This window comes from Panulirus ornatus, chromosome 43 (assembly GCF_036320965.1).
Source record: "Panulirus ornatus isolate Po-2019 chromosome 43, ASM3632096v1, whole genome shotgun sequence".
In the NCBI taxonomy this organism is placed as follows: Eukaryota; Metazoa; Arthropoda; class Malacostraca; order Decapoda; family Palinuridae; genus Panulirus; species Panulirus ornatus.
The window spans coordinates 33,536,115-33,548,174 of NC_092266.1; the positions used below are offsets into that span (position 1 = coordinate 33,536,115).

At 38.9% G+C, this 12,060-nt stretch overlaps 1 protein-coding gene across 2 annotated transcripts in view; it reads right to left on the reverse strand.

The window, feature by feature from the left end:
• Positions 1-12,060, reverse strand: part of Cad89D (cadherin 89D) — a 77,610-nt gene that overhangs the window by 3,548 nt on the left and 62,002 nt on the right. For both annotated transcript variants that reach the window (XM_071687568.1, XM_071687567.1), the window contains exons 20-28: positions 11,369-11,687; positions 6,413-6,603; positions 6,061-6,171; positions 5,595-5,708; positions 5,303-5,391; positions 4,182-4,265; positions 2,903-3,077; positions 1,843-1,934; positions 1,394-1,679 (exon numbers count right to left, since the gene is read on the reverse strand). In XM_071687568.1, coding sequence (XP_071543669.1) covers positions 1,394-1,679; positions 1,843-1,934; positions 2,903-3,077; positions 4,182-4,265; positions 5,303-5,391; positions 5,595-5,708; positions 6,061-6,171; positions 6,413-6,603; positions 11,369-11,687 — 1,461 coding nt within the window. The remainder of the gene's footprint in view (positions 1-1,393; positions 1,680-1,842; positions 1,935-2,902; positions 3,078-4,181; positions 4,266-5,302; positions 5,392-5,594; positions 5,709-6,060; positions 6,172-6,412; positions 6,604-11,368; positions 11,688-12,060) is intronic.

Consider the following 12,060-nt stretch of genomic DNA (forward strand, 5'->3'; position numbering starts at 1 on the left):
GGAAACAGATGAAAGAATGGCCCAACCCACCCACACACACGTATATACATACACGTCCACACACGCACATATACATACCTATACATCTCAACGTATACATATATATACACAGACATATACATATATACACATATATATAATTCATACTGTGTGCCCTTATTCATTACCATCACCACCCCACCACACATGAAATAACAACCCCCTACCCCCGCATGTGCGCGAGGTAGTGCTGGGAAAACACGACAAAGGCCACATTCGTTCACACTCAGTCTTTAGCTATCGTGTATAATGTACTGAAACCACAGCTCCCTTTCTACATCCAGGCCCCACAGAACTTTCCAGGGTTTACCCCTGATGCTTCACACGCACTGGTTCAATCCTTTGACAGCACATTGACCCCGGTATACCACATCATTCCAATTCATTCTTTTCCTTGCACGCCTTTCACCCTCCTGCATGTTCAGGCCCTGATCACTCAAAATCTTTTTCACTCCATCTTTCCACCTCCAATTTGGTCTCCCACATGTTTATCAAATGGCGTCCTAGCTTCGTCTCTTCGATGTATATCAACTGACATATTTCTCTCTTGTGATGATGTAATTATTACAAGAGTGCACTTGGGAACTTATCATGTTTAATTTTTCTCACTGACTCATAGAGGAGAAAGAACACTTCCCACGCACTCCCCACGCGCCGCATATATACGACACATATATACGTACATGAATACCCAAACATGCTCATATACATATCAACATATATAAATACATATACAGACATATACATGTACATATTCATACTTACTTGCCTTCATCCATTCCTGGCGCTGCCTTGCCCAACAGTAAACAACATCGCTACCCCATGCTTCAGCGAGGTATTGCCAGGAAAACAGACAAAAAAGGTCACACTCACTCTCTAGCTGTCATGTGTAATGTACCAAAACCACAGCTCCCTTTCCACATCCCGGCCCTACATACCTTTCCATGGTTTACTCCAGATGTTTCACGTGCCCTAGTTCAGTCCAATGACAGCACGTCGACCCTGGTATTTCACATCGTTCCAATTCACTCTATTCCTTGCAAGCCTCTCAACCTCCTGTATGTTCAGGCCCCTATCACTCAAAATCCTTTTCACTCCATCCTTCCACCTCCAATTTAGTCTCCTGCTTCCGCAAAGAAATAGGTATCCAGCACTCCTCAGCGCCTTTATCAAACACATGTTGCAAAGAGTTGTTTAAATCACAGGGAAAAGTTATACACTGTGGATCCAGAACTTAGGTTTCTCCTTAATACAATTCTTCACTGCAGAAAATGGCTGACAATCAGAATCAAATTTTATACTAACACTGATTAATGTATTTGAATACATGATTAGTATAATGTTTTTTTCATACCTCATGGTCAGAATGATGATCATGTGTACAAGGATGACGTCTATGAGCTGCACGGGGATAGTGCACAAAGTCTTGAGGGTAATGTGCTGTTTCTTGTGGGCAGCTGGCAGAATCATGGTGGTATTGTGTGTGGTCATGTGGCAGTTCTTGGGCTTCTAAAGAGTCTGCACTGCTGTGGTCACTCATATGAGTATATGGGGCACCAAATGGTCCAGGATAAGCAAGAGGCATTACAGGCACACCTCCAGCAGTCATTAATGGTGGTAATGGCATAGGCTTGCGACGACTGTTGGAGAACGAAGCCAAGGCTTTGAATCATTAAAAAGGAAAACAATATGAATGCTAGTACCATAACCATACAGATTCACTTAGTGCTACTCCTACCTAGAATAAAAGGTACTGCATTAAAAGACTTTCAGTTTCAATATCAAGTTGTAAGAATTAGTTACCTTTTTCGTTGTTTGTAACAAAGACATGCAACAGCAGTGACAGTGACCAGGAATACCACCACAGCTCCCACAAGGATGGCCAACTCTGCTGTCTAATTGGAGAAAATCGACTTTGAAATACAGATATTTATTCCTGTAACTGAACAGCTTGTAAGCTGTGGATACCTTTGAGTGAAGGCATGACTTACATGATAATCATCACTGATCCATTAAAAGGTAAAATGAGTGAAACCCACTTATACTGAAATGTAAAAAATGAACCAGTCTTGCTCAGGGTTAATTAGATATCGATTAATCACTGCCCCACATGTGAGTTAGCTCTGTTACACATTTACATCATCCATTTTTTTTTTTTATTTTGGTGCATTATATGTGACAGCTTAAGAGTGAATGTGAGTGAATGAGGCTATTTCTTCATCTGTTCTTGGCGCTACCTCACTAATGCAGAAAACAGCTAATGTATGAAAAAATTTTCATGGCATGAACTAGCTAAATCTAGCTTGCACAAAGATCACTGTAAGTTTCTTTTTTTCATGCAGATGTCCTTTCATGAAGCCAGGATTTAAATAAAAAAATGAATTAATGAGAAAAAGAATAATAAATAATGAAAAAGTGTGAAGAAAGAGCACAAAAAAGGCTGAGTGCATGTCCTATAAAAGAAAAAGATAAAGTCTAACCTGTTTGCATCATTCTGATGAGAAAAAATAAAACCATTAATTCTGACATGGAAGACATTAGATTATCTGAGGCATCATATAAACAATTCAAAGCTCACAAAATAATACTTCCTTCGGTGGTTGCAAGAATCTACATTACCACTCAAAGGGCACAATGAAGAATTAGCTGTATTTCACAATGAGGTAAAGAAGGTACAAATGACAAAGTATGTCCCTAAGATGTATAATGCTAACTTGGAAGAGTGGTGGCATTTTTAGCTTGTTTGGTTTAAGATTATCTATGTTATCTCAGAAGCATTATTCACCTAATATTAGATTTAATGAATTATATCTTCTGATCTTTGACACTGAAATTTTCAATGCATAAAACCTTGTTCAATTACCTGCAGCACATGCCCTTGTTTTGAGGACAGTGGCAGCCTCATTCCTTGTAAATGAAGGCCAGAGGGCAGAAGTGATCTTAGCTGGCCTTTCCTTCCTCTAAGTGCTTGGCGTAGTTGTGCACCATCAACCACTGCTTGGGTTACAGGATCAACAGCATATACATACACATCTGTCCTGTAAATAGTACAGGTGCTAAATATTACACCATAATACTGCACAAATGACAAAACAGAACTGAACATAACTCTCTTCAGCAAATCTATTGGAAGATTCCACAAAAATTTAAGATGCTAATTTTTCTATAAACGATGCTGCCTACAAGCATTATCATATTGATTCTGCTTGTGGATATGCCAGCAGTGAAAAGTACAATCTTATCAAAGAACTTCTCACTCCAAGGGAATCCATTCTTTCCCTGCTACTTGAGGTAGAGGAGGCTTAAGGCTGCAGAATCCCCAAGAGAAGAGATCCTTGGGGTTATACAATAATAATAATAATTACAATGATTCCTACTGTCATAGCAAGATGATACATGCAGAATTTCCATGCATCACATCATAAATCTTCATATCCCCATGGGTGGAAAACCTTAACAACAATACATGAAACCTTTGTCTCACAATTCATACTGTTTGGCTTTATACTGGTATAGTGACTGCCACTGGCTTGTATTACATAACAAATATGTAAAGGAAGTGGAATTACCTATGAAAATAATATGGGGGAAATCAGAAAAAAGGAAGAAAAGGAAGATAAACAAATGTGGAATCAAAAGGTAAAACTGACAGTATAAAGTTTCATACAGATGAAAAATCAAGTGATTCTGCAGTGTGTCAGTGGCTAAATGAAAGGACACTCATGGAAAAAAAGGCAATTCACCTTTTTCATTGTGCTGTTGCTTTGAGCAACCTATGCAATGAGAATGTCCACAACACACAACTTTGAATACGCAGTACTGCTAAGTTACTATGTAATGGCTAAAATGGAACCTGTAACACTTCATAAAGGTACAGTACATGTTACAATGAAATACTAATTAGAAGTCTGTAAATATCATGATGTTTTGCATCAGATCACAATACTCAGACAGAAAGGCTTGATCCGTTTATAATGGTCTTTTAGGCAAATGATAAGATATGGTTCAAAGGTATCATAACATACAGAATGATACTATAAACAAAACTTGCAGTACAGTCAAGTATGCATAAAACACATTCAAAATTAAAATATTCAAGTATATTAATTTTCAAAAGAAAGTGTAAAGTTGAAGGGACTTACGCTGTTGTGTGAGCAGCATCACCATCAACATGAGGAGTAATCCTCTGTACTCGGACATCTAGGCCAGACACATTAGTCAATGTCCTGCAGAATATGCATAATTTTTATTAAACAGATTTGTAGAGGTGCTGATGGCTGCTCCCACCCACCATCTGTTTTCCATACCTTTCTTACTATCTACATGGTTGCTACCACTTAGCTCCATAATTTCATGTACCCACCACTGTGTAAAAGTGACTGTCTGCACCAACTTTATGGCTTCATATGCCCATAGTATCACCCACAAGACTGTTCTCATTACTGTGTGGTCTTGCTTTACCTATGCGTTACCTTTGTAGGTGCTTCCACCAACTTTGTATCCACACCTGTCCTTTATCAGTGACTAGCCCTACCATTTTTGGCTCTCACAACCCACTCCACTACACTGTTGACTGCTGCCACCCCTATATACCTCTCATTTGTAATATTCCTTTCCTTTTCCTATGTACTGCTTCCTTTGTATAATATGCTGCTTTTTAAGAATCAAATCATCAGACTCCTAATGTCTCTCACACAAAACATGCAAGGGAACAACTGTTTGTTTGAAACGTAATGTGTCAAGAAATTACCAAATGTAATGTTGATGCCACATGCATCTCAAAGAAAAAAAATCCTCTCTCCTAATGAAATATGAACAGAAGATAAGCTTTGAGAGTTCAAATGAGAACACAAGATAAAATGTTTGAGAAAGATGCAGTGTTCGGAATCTGACAATATTAAATCCACCCTGTAACTGACAGTGTGACTGGCTCCACATACCTACTGTCTAATGAGGTATTTAAGATTATGATACCAGAATACTCCTAAACTGTAAACAATGCTTCACAGTGTCTCAGATATTACTCTAAATGGCAGTGTGCCTACTCTTGAGAGTATTTTTGTGTCTGGTATTTTGAATATTTGCATGTTGTTACAACTGTAATAAATAATCAATGAAACTATCAACACTTTCATCCATTGATCACAAATATTTACTAGTTGTGAGTGATGTGGGTAATTCCATGCAATCATAGGTAATATTACACAAGTTTTTCGAATGTGAAGTACAAGACAAGATACTATGTGTGATGAAATGTCCTCACCCCTGAATGTGGTGTAAATGAGGCTCCACATCTCTGGGTGTTGCACCAACCTCCACAACCAGATGTCTTCCAGCACCCAGCACATGTACCTTCACACATATAAAAACTATGGTTATGAAAACTAATAACATTGATCTAGTAAATGACTAATCCTTTTTAATGAAAAGTTTGAATGAAGTTATTAAAATTCTTTACTTCTTAAATATATATCACGTGTATTTCATATGAATGTGCAGGTAATAAGATAGTGATAATTTGAACTTTTTGGTACAGATATTAAAATCTTCATTACAAAAACATTAGTTATGGCTGTGCGTCCATTAGGAGCTCCTTGCTGATCAGTGGCCCTTACGTCGAAACCAAACATTCGTCCTGCCACATCTTCCAGTGTTCCCATCACCACTACCTACAAAGTTCAACACTGAGCCTGTTAACTGATTAAACATAAGAGCATTATATTTATCTGCATAATTTATGCTGATTTTGACATAAAAAATGATGGCATAAGCTTGATTTTTCGAAGTATTTAACTAATAACCATCTCTATAATTTTGAATACCAAAAACCTAGCAGTGTTCATCATAATTCTGGTATGGAATTGTGCATTTCAATTCTTTGAGAAACAATCATCAGTTCTTGTAACAGGATGTAATGAATCACTGTCAAAATAGCTATTTAAACTGTTTAAAGGTGTTCACTATCTTTTCCAATGTATTACAACTATGGTTAATACCAATATTCTTTTTCATGAATAATACCTGACCAGTCATAGGATCAATATTGAACCTGGTAGTAGCATCTTGGGCGCCCTCCCCAGGTAGAATTTCATACCGAACCTCCCCATTAACACCAAGGTCTGGATCTTGTGCCTGTAAGACAAATACTTATGAAATGATTATGAATGTAATGCTCAGTCAGATATATATAATGGTTATCAGAAGCTTCAGGTTCAATATGGCAGTCTTGAACTGTTAGTAAATAAGCTTATATCTACATTACATATGTGGAATTGCATTTGAATCAATCAATATAAAGCCATTATTACTTTACTCACAGCATAATATCACTAAATCATACAAGTGATGATAATACTTTTGGTCAGGTACTAACAGTGATCCGGGTAACAAAGTGACCAAAAGCAGCAGAGGCTGGAACAGCTGCCACAATAGGACGACTGTGAGGGCTGAATCTTGGGGAATTATCGTTCTGATCTTCTACTTCCACAGTCACCCATACCTCATCCAGCCCTAGCTTCCCAGCACCATCCATTAGCATACTGGTAGACTTATCATGGTTTCCTTCTGTTGGTGTTATGTAAGTTAGGTCCTCTTTATGGTGCTACATAAAGCTAAATATTTCTCTAAATAAATCAAAGGTGCTCTAATGGGAAAGGATTAAGAAAAAGTGATATTACGAAAGAAAAATGACAGCAACATCAAAAAACAACTTCTGATTTTGCGACTTTTCTGAGCCTAAGTGTATAACCTAAAGACACAAGGCTACATCCTCATTAAGAATGTTTTAGATCATCTTATAAGGGAATTCAAGCCATGGACACTATGACTGTAAACTCCAACCAAAATTCAGTTTCAGACCACCTTATTCCAAAATTCCACAAAGCTATTTCATTGGAACCCTATCATTAACATTAATGTAAACATATCCTTCCTTCAAATTCAAGCTCATAAAATTCAGAAGAGGTGTGCAAAAAAAGCAGAAAAGATGTTATGGTAAGAACAGTCAGTACCTTTAACTAATTTAGTACAAACATTGTAGAAACTAGAAACAATTTTGAAAGATTTATAAAAGATATGCAACTTATACTAATTATGGAGACTCTAATGCCATGGCCACCTTCTCTAAGGGGTTTCAGATGGGAACAGGCATCATTAAACATGACAGCTAGAGATTGAGTGTGAACGAATCTGGCCTTTGCTGTCTTTTCCTAGTGCTACCTCACGTGCATGCAAGGGGAGGGGATGTCATTTCATGTGTGGTGGGGTGGCGACGGGAATGAATAAAGGCAACAAGTATGAATTATGTACATTTGTATATATCTATATGTCTGTGTATGTATATATATGTATGCATTGAAATGTATAGGTATGTATATGTGTGTGTGTGGACGTGTATGTACATACATGTGTATGTGGATAGGTTGGGCCATTCTTTCGTCTGTTTCCTTGCGCTACCTCGCTAACGCAGGAGACAGCAAAAAAGTATAACAAAAGTATAATAAAAGTGAGAGGGTTAGGGAAAATGATTTGGTAAACAGAGAAGAGGTAGTGAAAGCTTTGTGGAAGATGAAAGCCGGCAAGGCAGCAGGTTTGGATGGTATTGCAGTGGAATTTATTAAAAAAGGGGGTGACTGTATTGTTGACTGGTTGGTAAGGTTATTTAATGTATGTATGACTCATGGTGAGGTGCCTGAGGATTGGCGGAATGCGTGCATAGTGCCATTGTACAAAGGCAAAGGGGATAAGAGTGAGTGCTCAAATTACAGAGGTATAAGTTTGTTGAGTATTCCTGGTAAATTATATGGGAGGGTATTGATTGAGAGGGTGAAGGCATGTACAGAGCATCAGATTGGGGAAGAGCAGTGTGGTTTCAGAAGTGGTAGAGGATGTGTGGATCAGGTGTTTGCTTTGAAGAATGTATGTGAGAAATACTTAGAAAAGCAAATGGATTTGTATGTAGCATTTATGGATCTGGAGAAGGCATATGATAGAGTTGATAGAGATGCTCTGTGGAAGGTATTAAGAATATATGGTGTGGGAGGAAAGTTGTTAGAAGCAGTGAGAAGTTTTTATCGAGGATGTAAGGCATGTGTACGTGTAGGAAGAGAGGAAAGTGATTGGTTCTCAGTGAATGTAGGTTTGCGGCAGGGGTGTGTGATGTCTCCATGGTTGTTTAATTTGTTTATGGATGGGGTTGTTAGGGAGGTAAATGCAAGAGTTTTGGAAAGAGGGGCAAGTATGAAGTCTGTTGGGGATGAGAGAGCTTGGGAAGTGAGTCAGTTGTTGTTCGCTGATGACACAGCGCTGGTGGCTGATTCATGTGTGAAACTGCAGAAGCTGGTGACTGAGTTTGGTAAAGTGTGTGGAAGAAGAAAGTTAAGAGTAAATGTGAATAAGAGCAAGGTTATTAGGTACAGTAGGGTTGAGGGTCAAGTCAATTGGGAGGTGAGTTTGAATGGAGAAAAACTGGAGGAAGTGAAGTGTTTTAGGTATCTAGGAGTGGATCTGGCAGTGGATGGAGCCATGGAAGCGGAAGTGGATCATAGGGTGGGGGAGGGGGCGAAAATTCTGGGGGCCTTGAAGAATGTGTGAAAGTCGAGAACATTATCTCGGAAAGCAAAAATGGGTATGTTTGAAGGAATAGTGGTTCCAACAATGTTGTATGGTTGCGAGGCGTGGGCTATGGATAGAGTTGTGCGCAGGAGGATGGATGTGCTGGAAATGAGATGTTTGAGGACAATGTGTGGTGTGAGGTGGTTTGATCGAGTGAGTAACGTAAGGGTAAGAGAGATGTGTGGAAATAAAAAGAGCGTGGTTGAGAGAGCAGAAGAGGGTGTTTTGAAGTGGTTTGGGCACATGGAGAGGATGAGTGAGGAAAGATTGACAAAGAGGATATATGTGTCGGAGGTGGAGGGAACAAGGAGAAGAGGGAGACCAAATTGGAGGTGGAAAGATGGAGTGAAAAAGATTTTGTGTGATCGGGGCCTGAACATGCAGGAGGGTGAAAGGAGGGCAAGGAACAGAGTGAATTGGAGCGATGTGGTATACCGGGGCTGACGTGCTGTCAGTGGATTGAATCAAGGCATGTGAAGCGTCTGGGGTAAACCATGGAAAGCTGTATAGGTATGTATATTTGCGTGTGTGGACGTATGTATATACATGTGTATGGGGGGCGTTGGGCCATTTCTTTCGTCTGTTTCCTTGCGCTACCTCGCAAACGCGGGAGACAGCGACAAAGTATAAAAAAAAAAAAAAAAAAAAAAAAAAAAAAAAAATCTTTTCATACATGCTCATCATTTCCAGTGTGAGCAAGGGAATGTTAAGAACAGATGACAGAGCCTTAGAAGGAAAATTTCTCACTTGGCTCCTTGCTCTGTTCCTTCTTTCGGAAGGTAATACAGGAAGGGAGGATTTCCAGCCACCCACTTCCACCCCTCTTAGCTGCTTTATATGACATGCAGGGGATACATGGGCAATATTCTTTCTCCCATCCAGTCATTTACACATACATATACATACATGCCCATACATGCACATATACATACATACACACACACACACACACACACATATATATATATATATATATATATATATATATATATATATCTTTCTTTCTTTCTTTTAAACTATTCGCCATTTCCCGCATTAGCGAGGTAGCGTTAAGAACAGAGGACTGGGCCTTTTTTGGAATATCCTCACCTGGCCCCCTCTGTTCCTTCTTTTGGAAAATTAAAAAAAAAAAACGAGAGGGGAGGATTTCCAGCCCCCCGCTCCCTCCCCTTTTAGTCGCCTTCTACGACACGCAGGGAATACGTGGGAAGTATTCTTAATCCCCCATCCCCAGGGATAATATATATATATATATATATCCCTGGGGATAGGGGAGAAAGAATACTTCCCATGTATTCCCTGCGTGTCGTAGAAGGCGACTAAAAGGGGAGGGAGTGGGGGGCTGGAAATCCTCCCTTCTCGTTTTTTTTCAATTTTCCGAAAAAAAAGGAACAGAGAAGGGGGCCAGGTGAGGATATTCCCTCAAAGGCCCAGTCCTCTGTTCTTAACGCTACCTCGCTAACGTGGGAAATGGCGAAGTTTGAAAAAAAAGAAAAATATATATATATATATGTAAATAAAGTATCTGAGCCAAAACAACATTAGATAACCATAGCAATGACATAGCAACATAAAGCACCTCATTTATAAACCTTTTTTTTTGTCAGTGCAAAGTCCTTTATCATGTTTCACAGCAGGTTATATGGCTGCCTGAATCATCGGGGTCAGACTCCGGCGAGTGATTTCACAACTCGGAGTTAACTGGAAAGAGATTCTTTTTATACAAGTAGTTTTTCCACCCTTAGTGAGGTAGTGTCAACAACATAAGGACAATGGCTTCTTTGTTATATATATAGCATTGAAAAAGAAGCCACCATTCATACCCAAACCCCACAGACTAATACATGGTTTGACTCGACTGCTTCACGTATCCTGGTTCTGTCCAAAGACAGTTTGTTACAACCTTTTATCACAGTGATCCAAGTAATTTACTCCCATGTATGCCTCTCACCTTACTGAATGTTTTGGTTCTAGTGCCCCAAAGCCTCTATAATTCTGTCTCCTTTTAGGTGGGAGCTTTCCCCTATTCTTACTTTCACTTAGGACATGTAGATCCTCTTTGTCTGTCTTTTCCTCATCCTCTCCATATGAGTGAACCTGGCCAAGGTTTTCAAATAAGCTGCACTTGCTGCCACACTCTCTTACACTATAATTCCTTACATGATCAACCTGCTTCACACCAATAATTGTCTGTAGGCTTTTCTTTTCCAGTGTGTAAACTCCCTTTCATTCTTTTGCATTCAGCATCCAAGACGCATCCATACAAAACTGTTAGGAATACCATGCCTTTAGATAAAACCATCTTTCCCCTAGCAAACAGTTACCTCTCCTTCCCAACACATTCAGCCCTTTCTCCCTTCCAATGACTTGCTTCACTCCCAAGAGTTTTGTCCCTACTGCACCTCATTATATTACTTTTGTTCTTATTCAATCTCAATTTTTTTCTTTCATATGTACACCCTATGTGTGTGTGTGTGTGTGTGTGTGTGTGTGTGTGTGTGTGTGTGTGTGTGTGTGTGTGTGAGAAACTGTAAAGTATCAGACACAGAATTTTTCCAAGAAGCAAGTGGTAAGAAGAGATTGTAACAGTTGAGGGTATCTCAGGGAAATATAGATGTGTATGATAAGTTTACTTACATGTAATTGATATTGCTGGATCATTATGTCTAAATTCGTTTCACTTTCACAAAATAAAAGTGGAGAAAATTAAACAAACCTGAATTGTACTGAGAAAGGGGTTCAAGTACATCTGTGATCTCTGGGTTGGTCTCTAGTCTCTGCCCAGATAAGGAGAGACCTTCCATAGAAAGTGTTGCTGGAACTCTTCGACTGGTTTCTGAACCTTTTTGAGTCTGGTCTGAGAAATCAGTCAGTGGATTCTGATGCTCATCAGCAGCTAACAGCAAATGAGGGCTTGTGGTACGTGAAACAGTTGCAGGTAAGGAAGTAACAGTGTATTCTAAAAAGTCCAAATCCCTTGTTTGCTGATGAAAATGCTCCAGTGCTCGACCTTGTTCAGGTTGAATGGCCCGAACCTGTGGCAAAATTTTTGAAATACTAAAATACAAAGAAATGAAAACTAATTTCTGAAATATATTTCAATACAGCAAGAACCTGTGAACTCATCCTCCTACTTGCTAAATTGCACAACTGAATAAAAATGGCATTCTATCTAAGAGCATTACTGCCTTAAATTGTGGGGATATATTTTTGGGAAAGAAATGTACCACTGAAGGCCTAAATACTATATATATGTGTTCAACAACAAGCAAAAGAGATGGTTAACATATTTTGTAATAAATACAAAACAAATCAAAATGAGCAGCAGATAAAAATTAAAAGGAGAGTATGAGAATGAAAAATATTCATGAAAGAATGGCATAATGTAATAAACATTCCTCCTGAAGG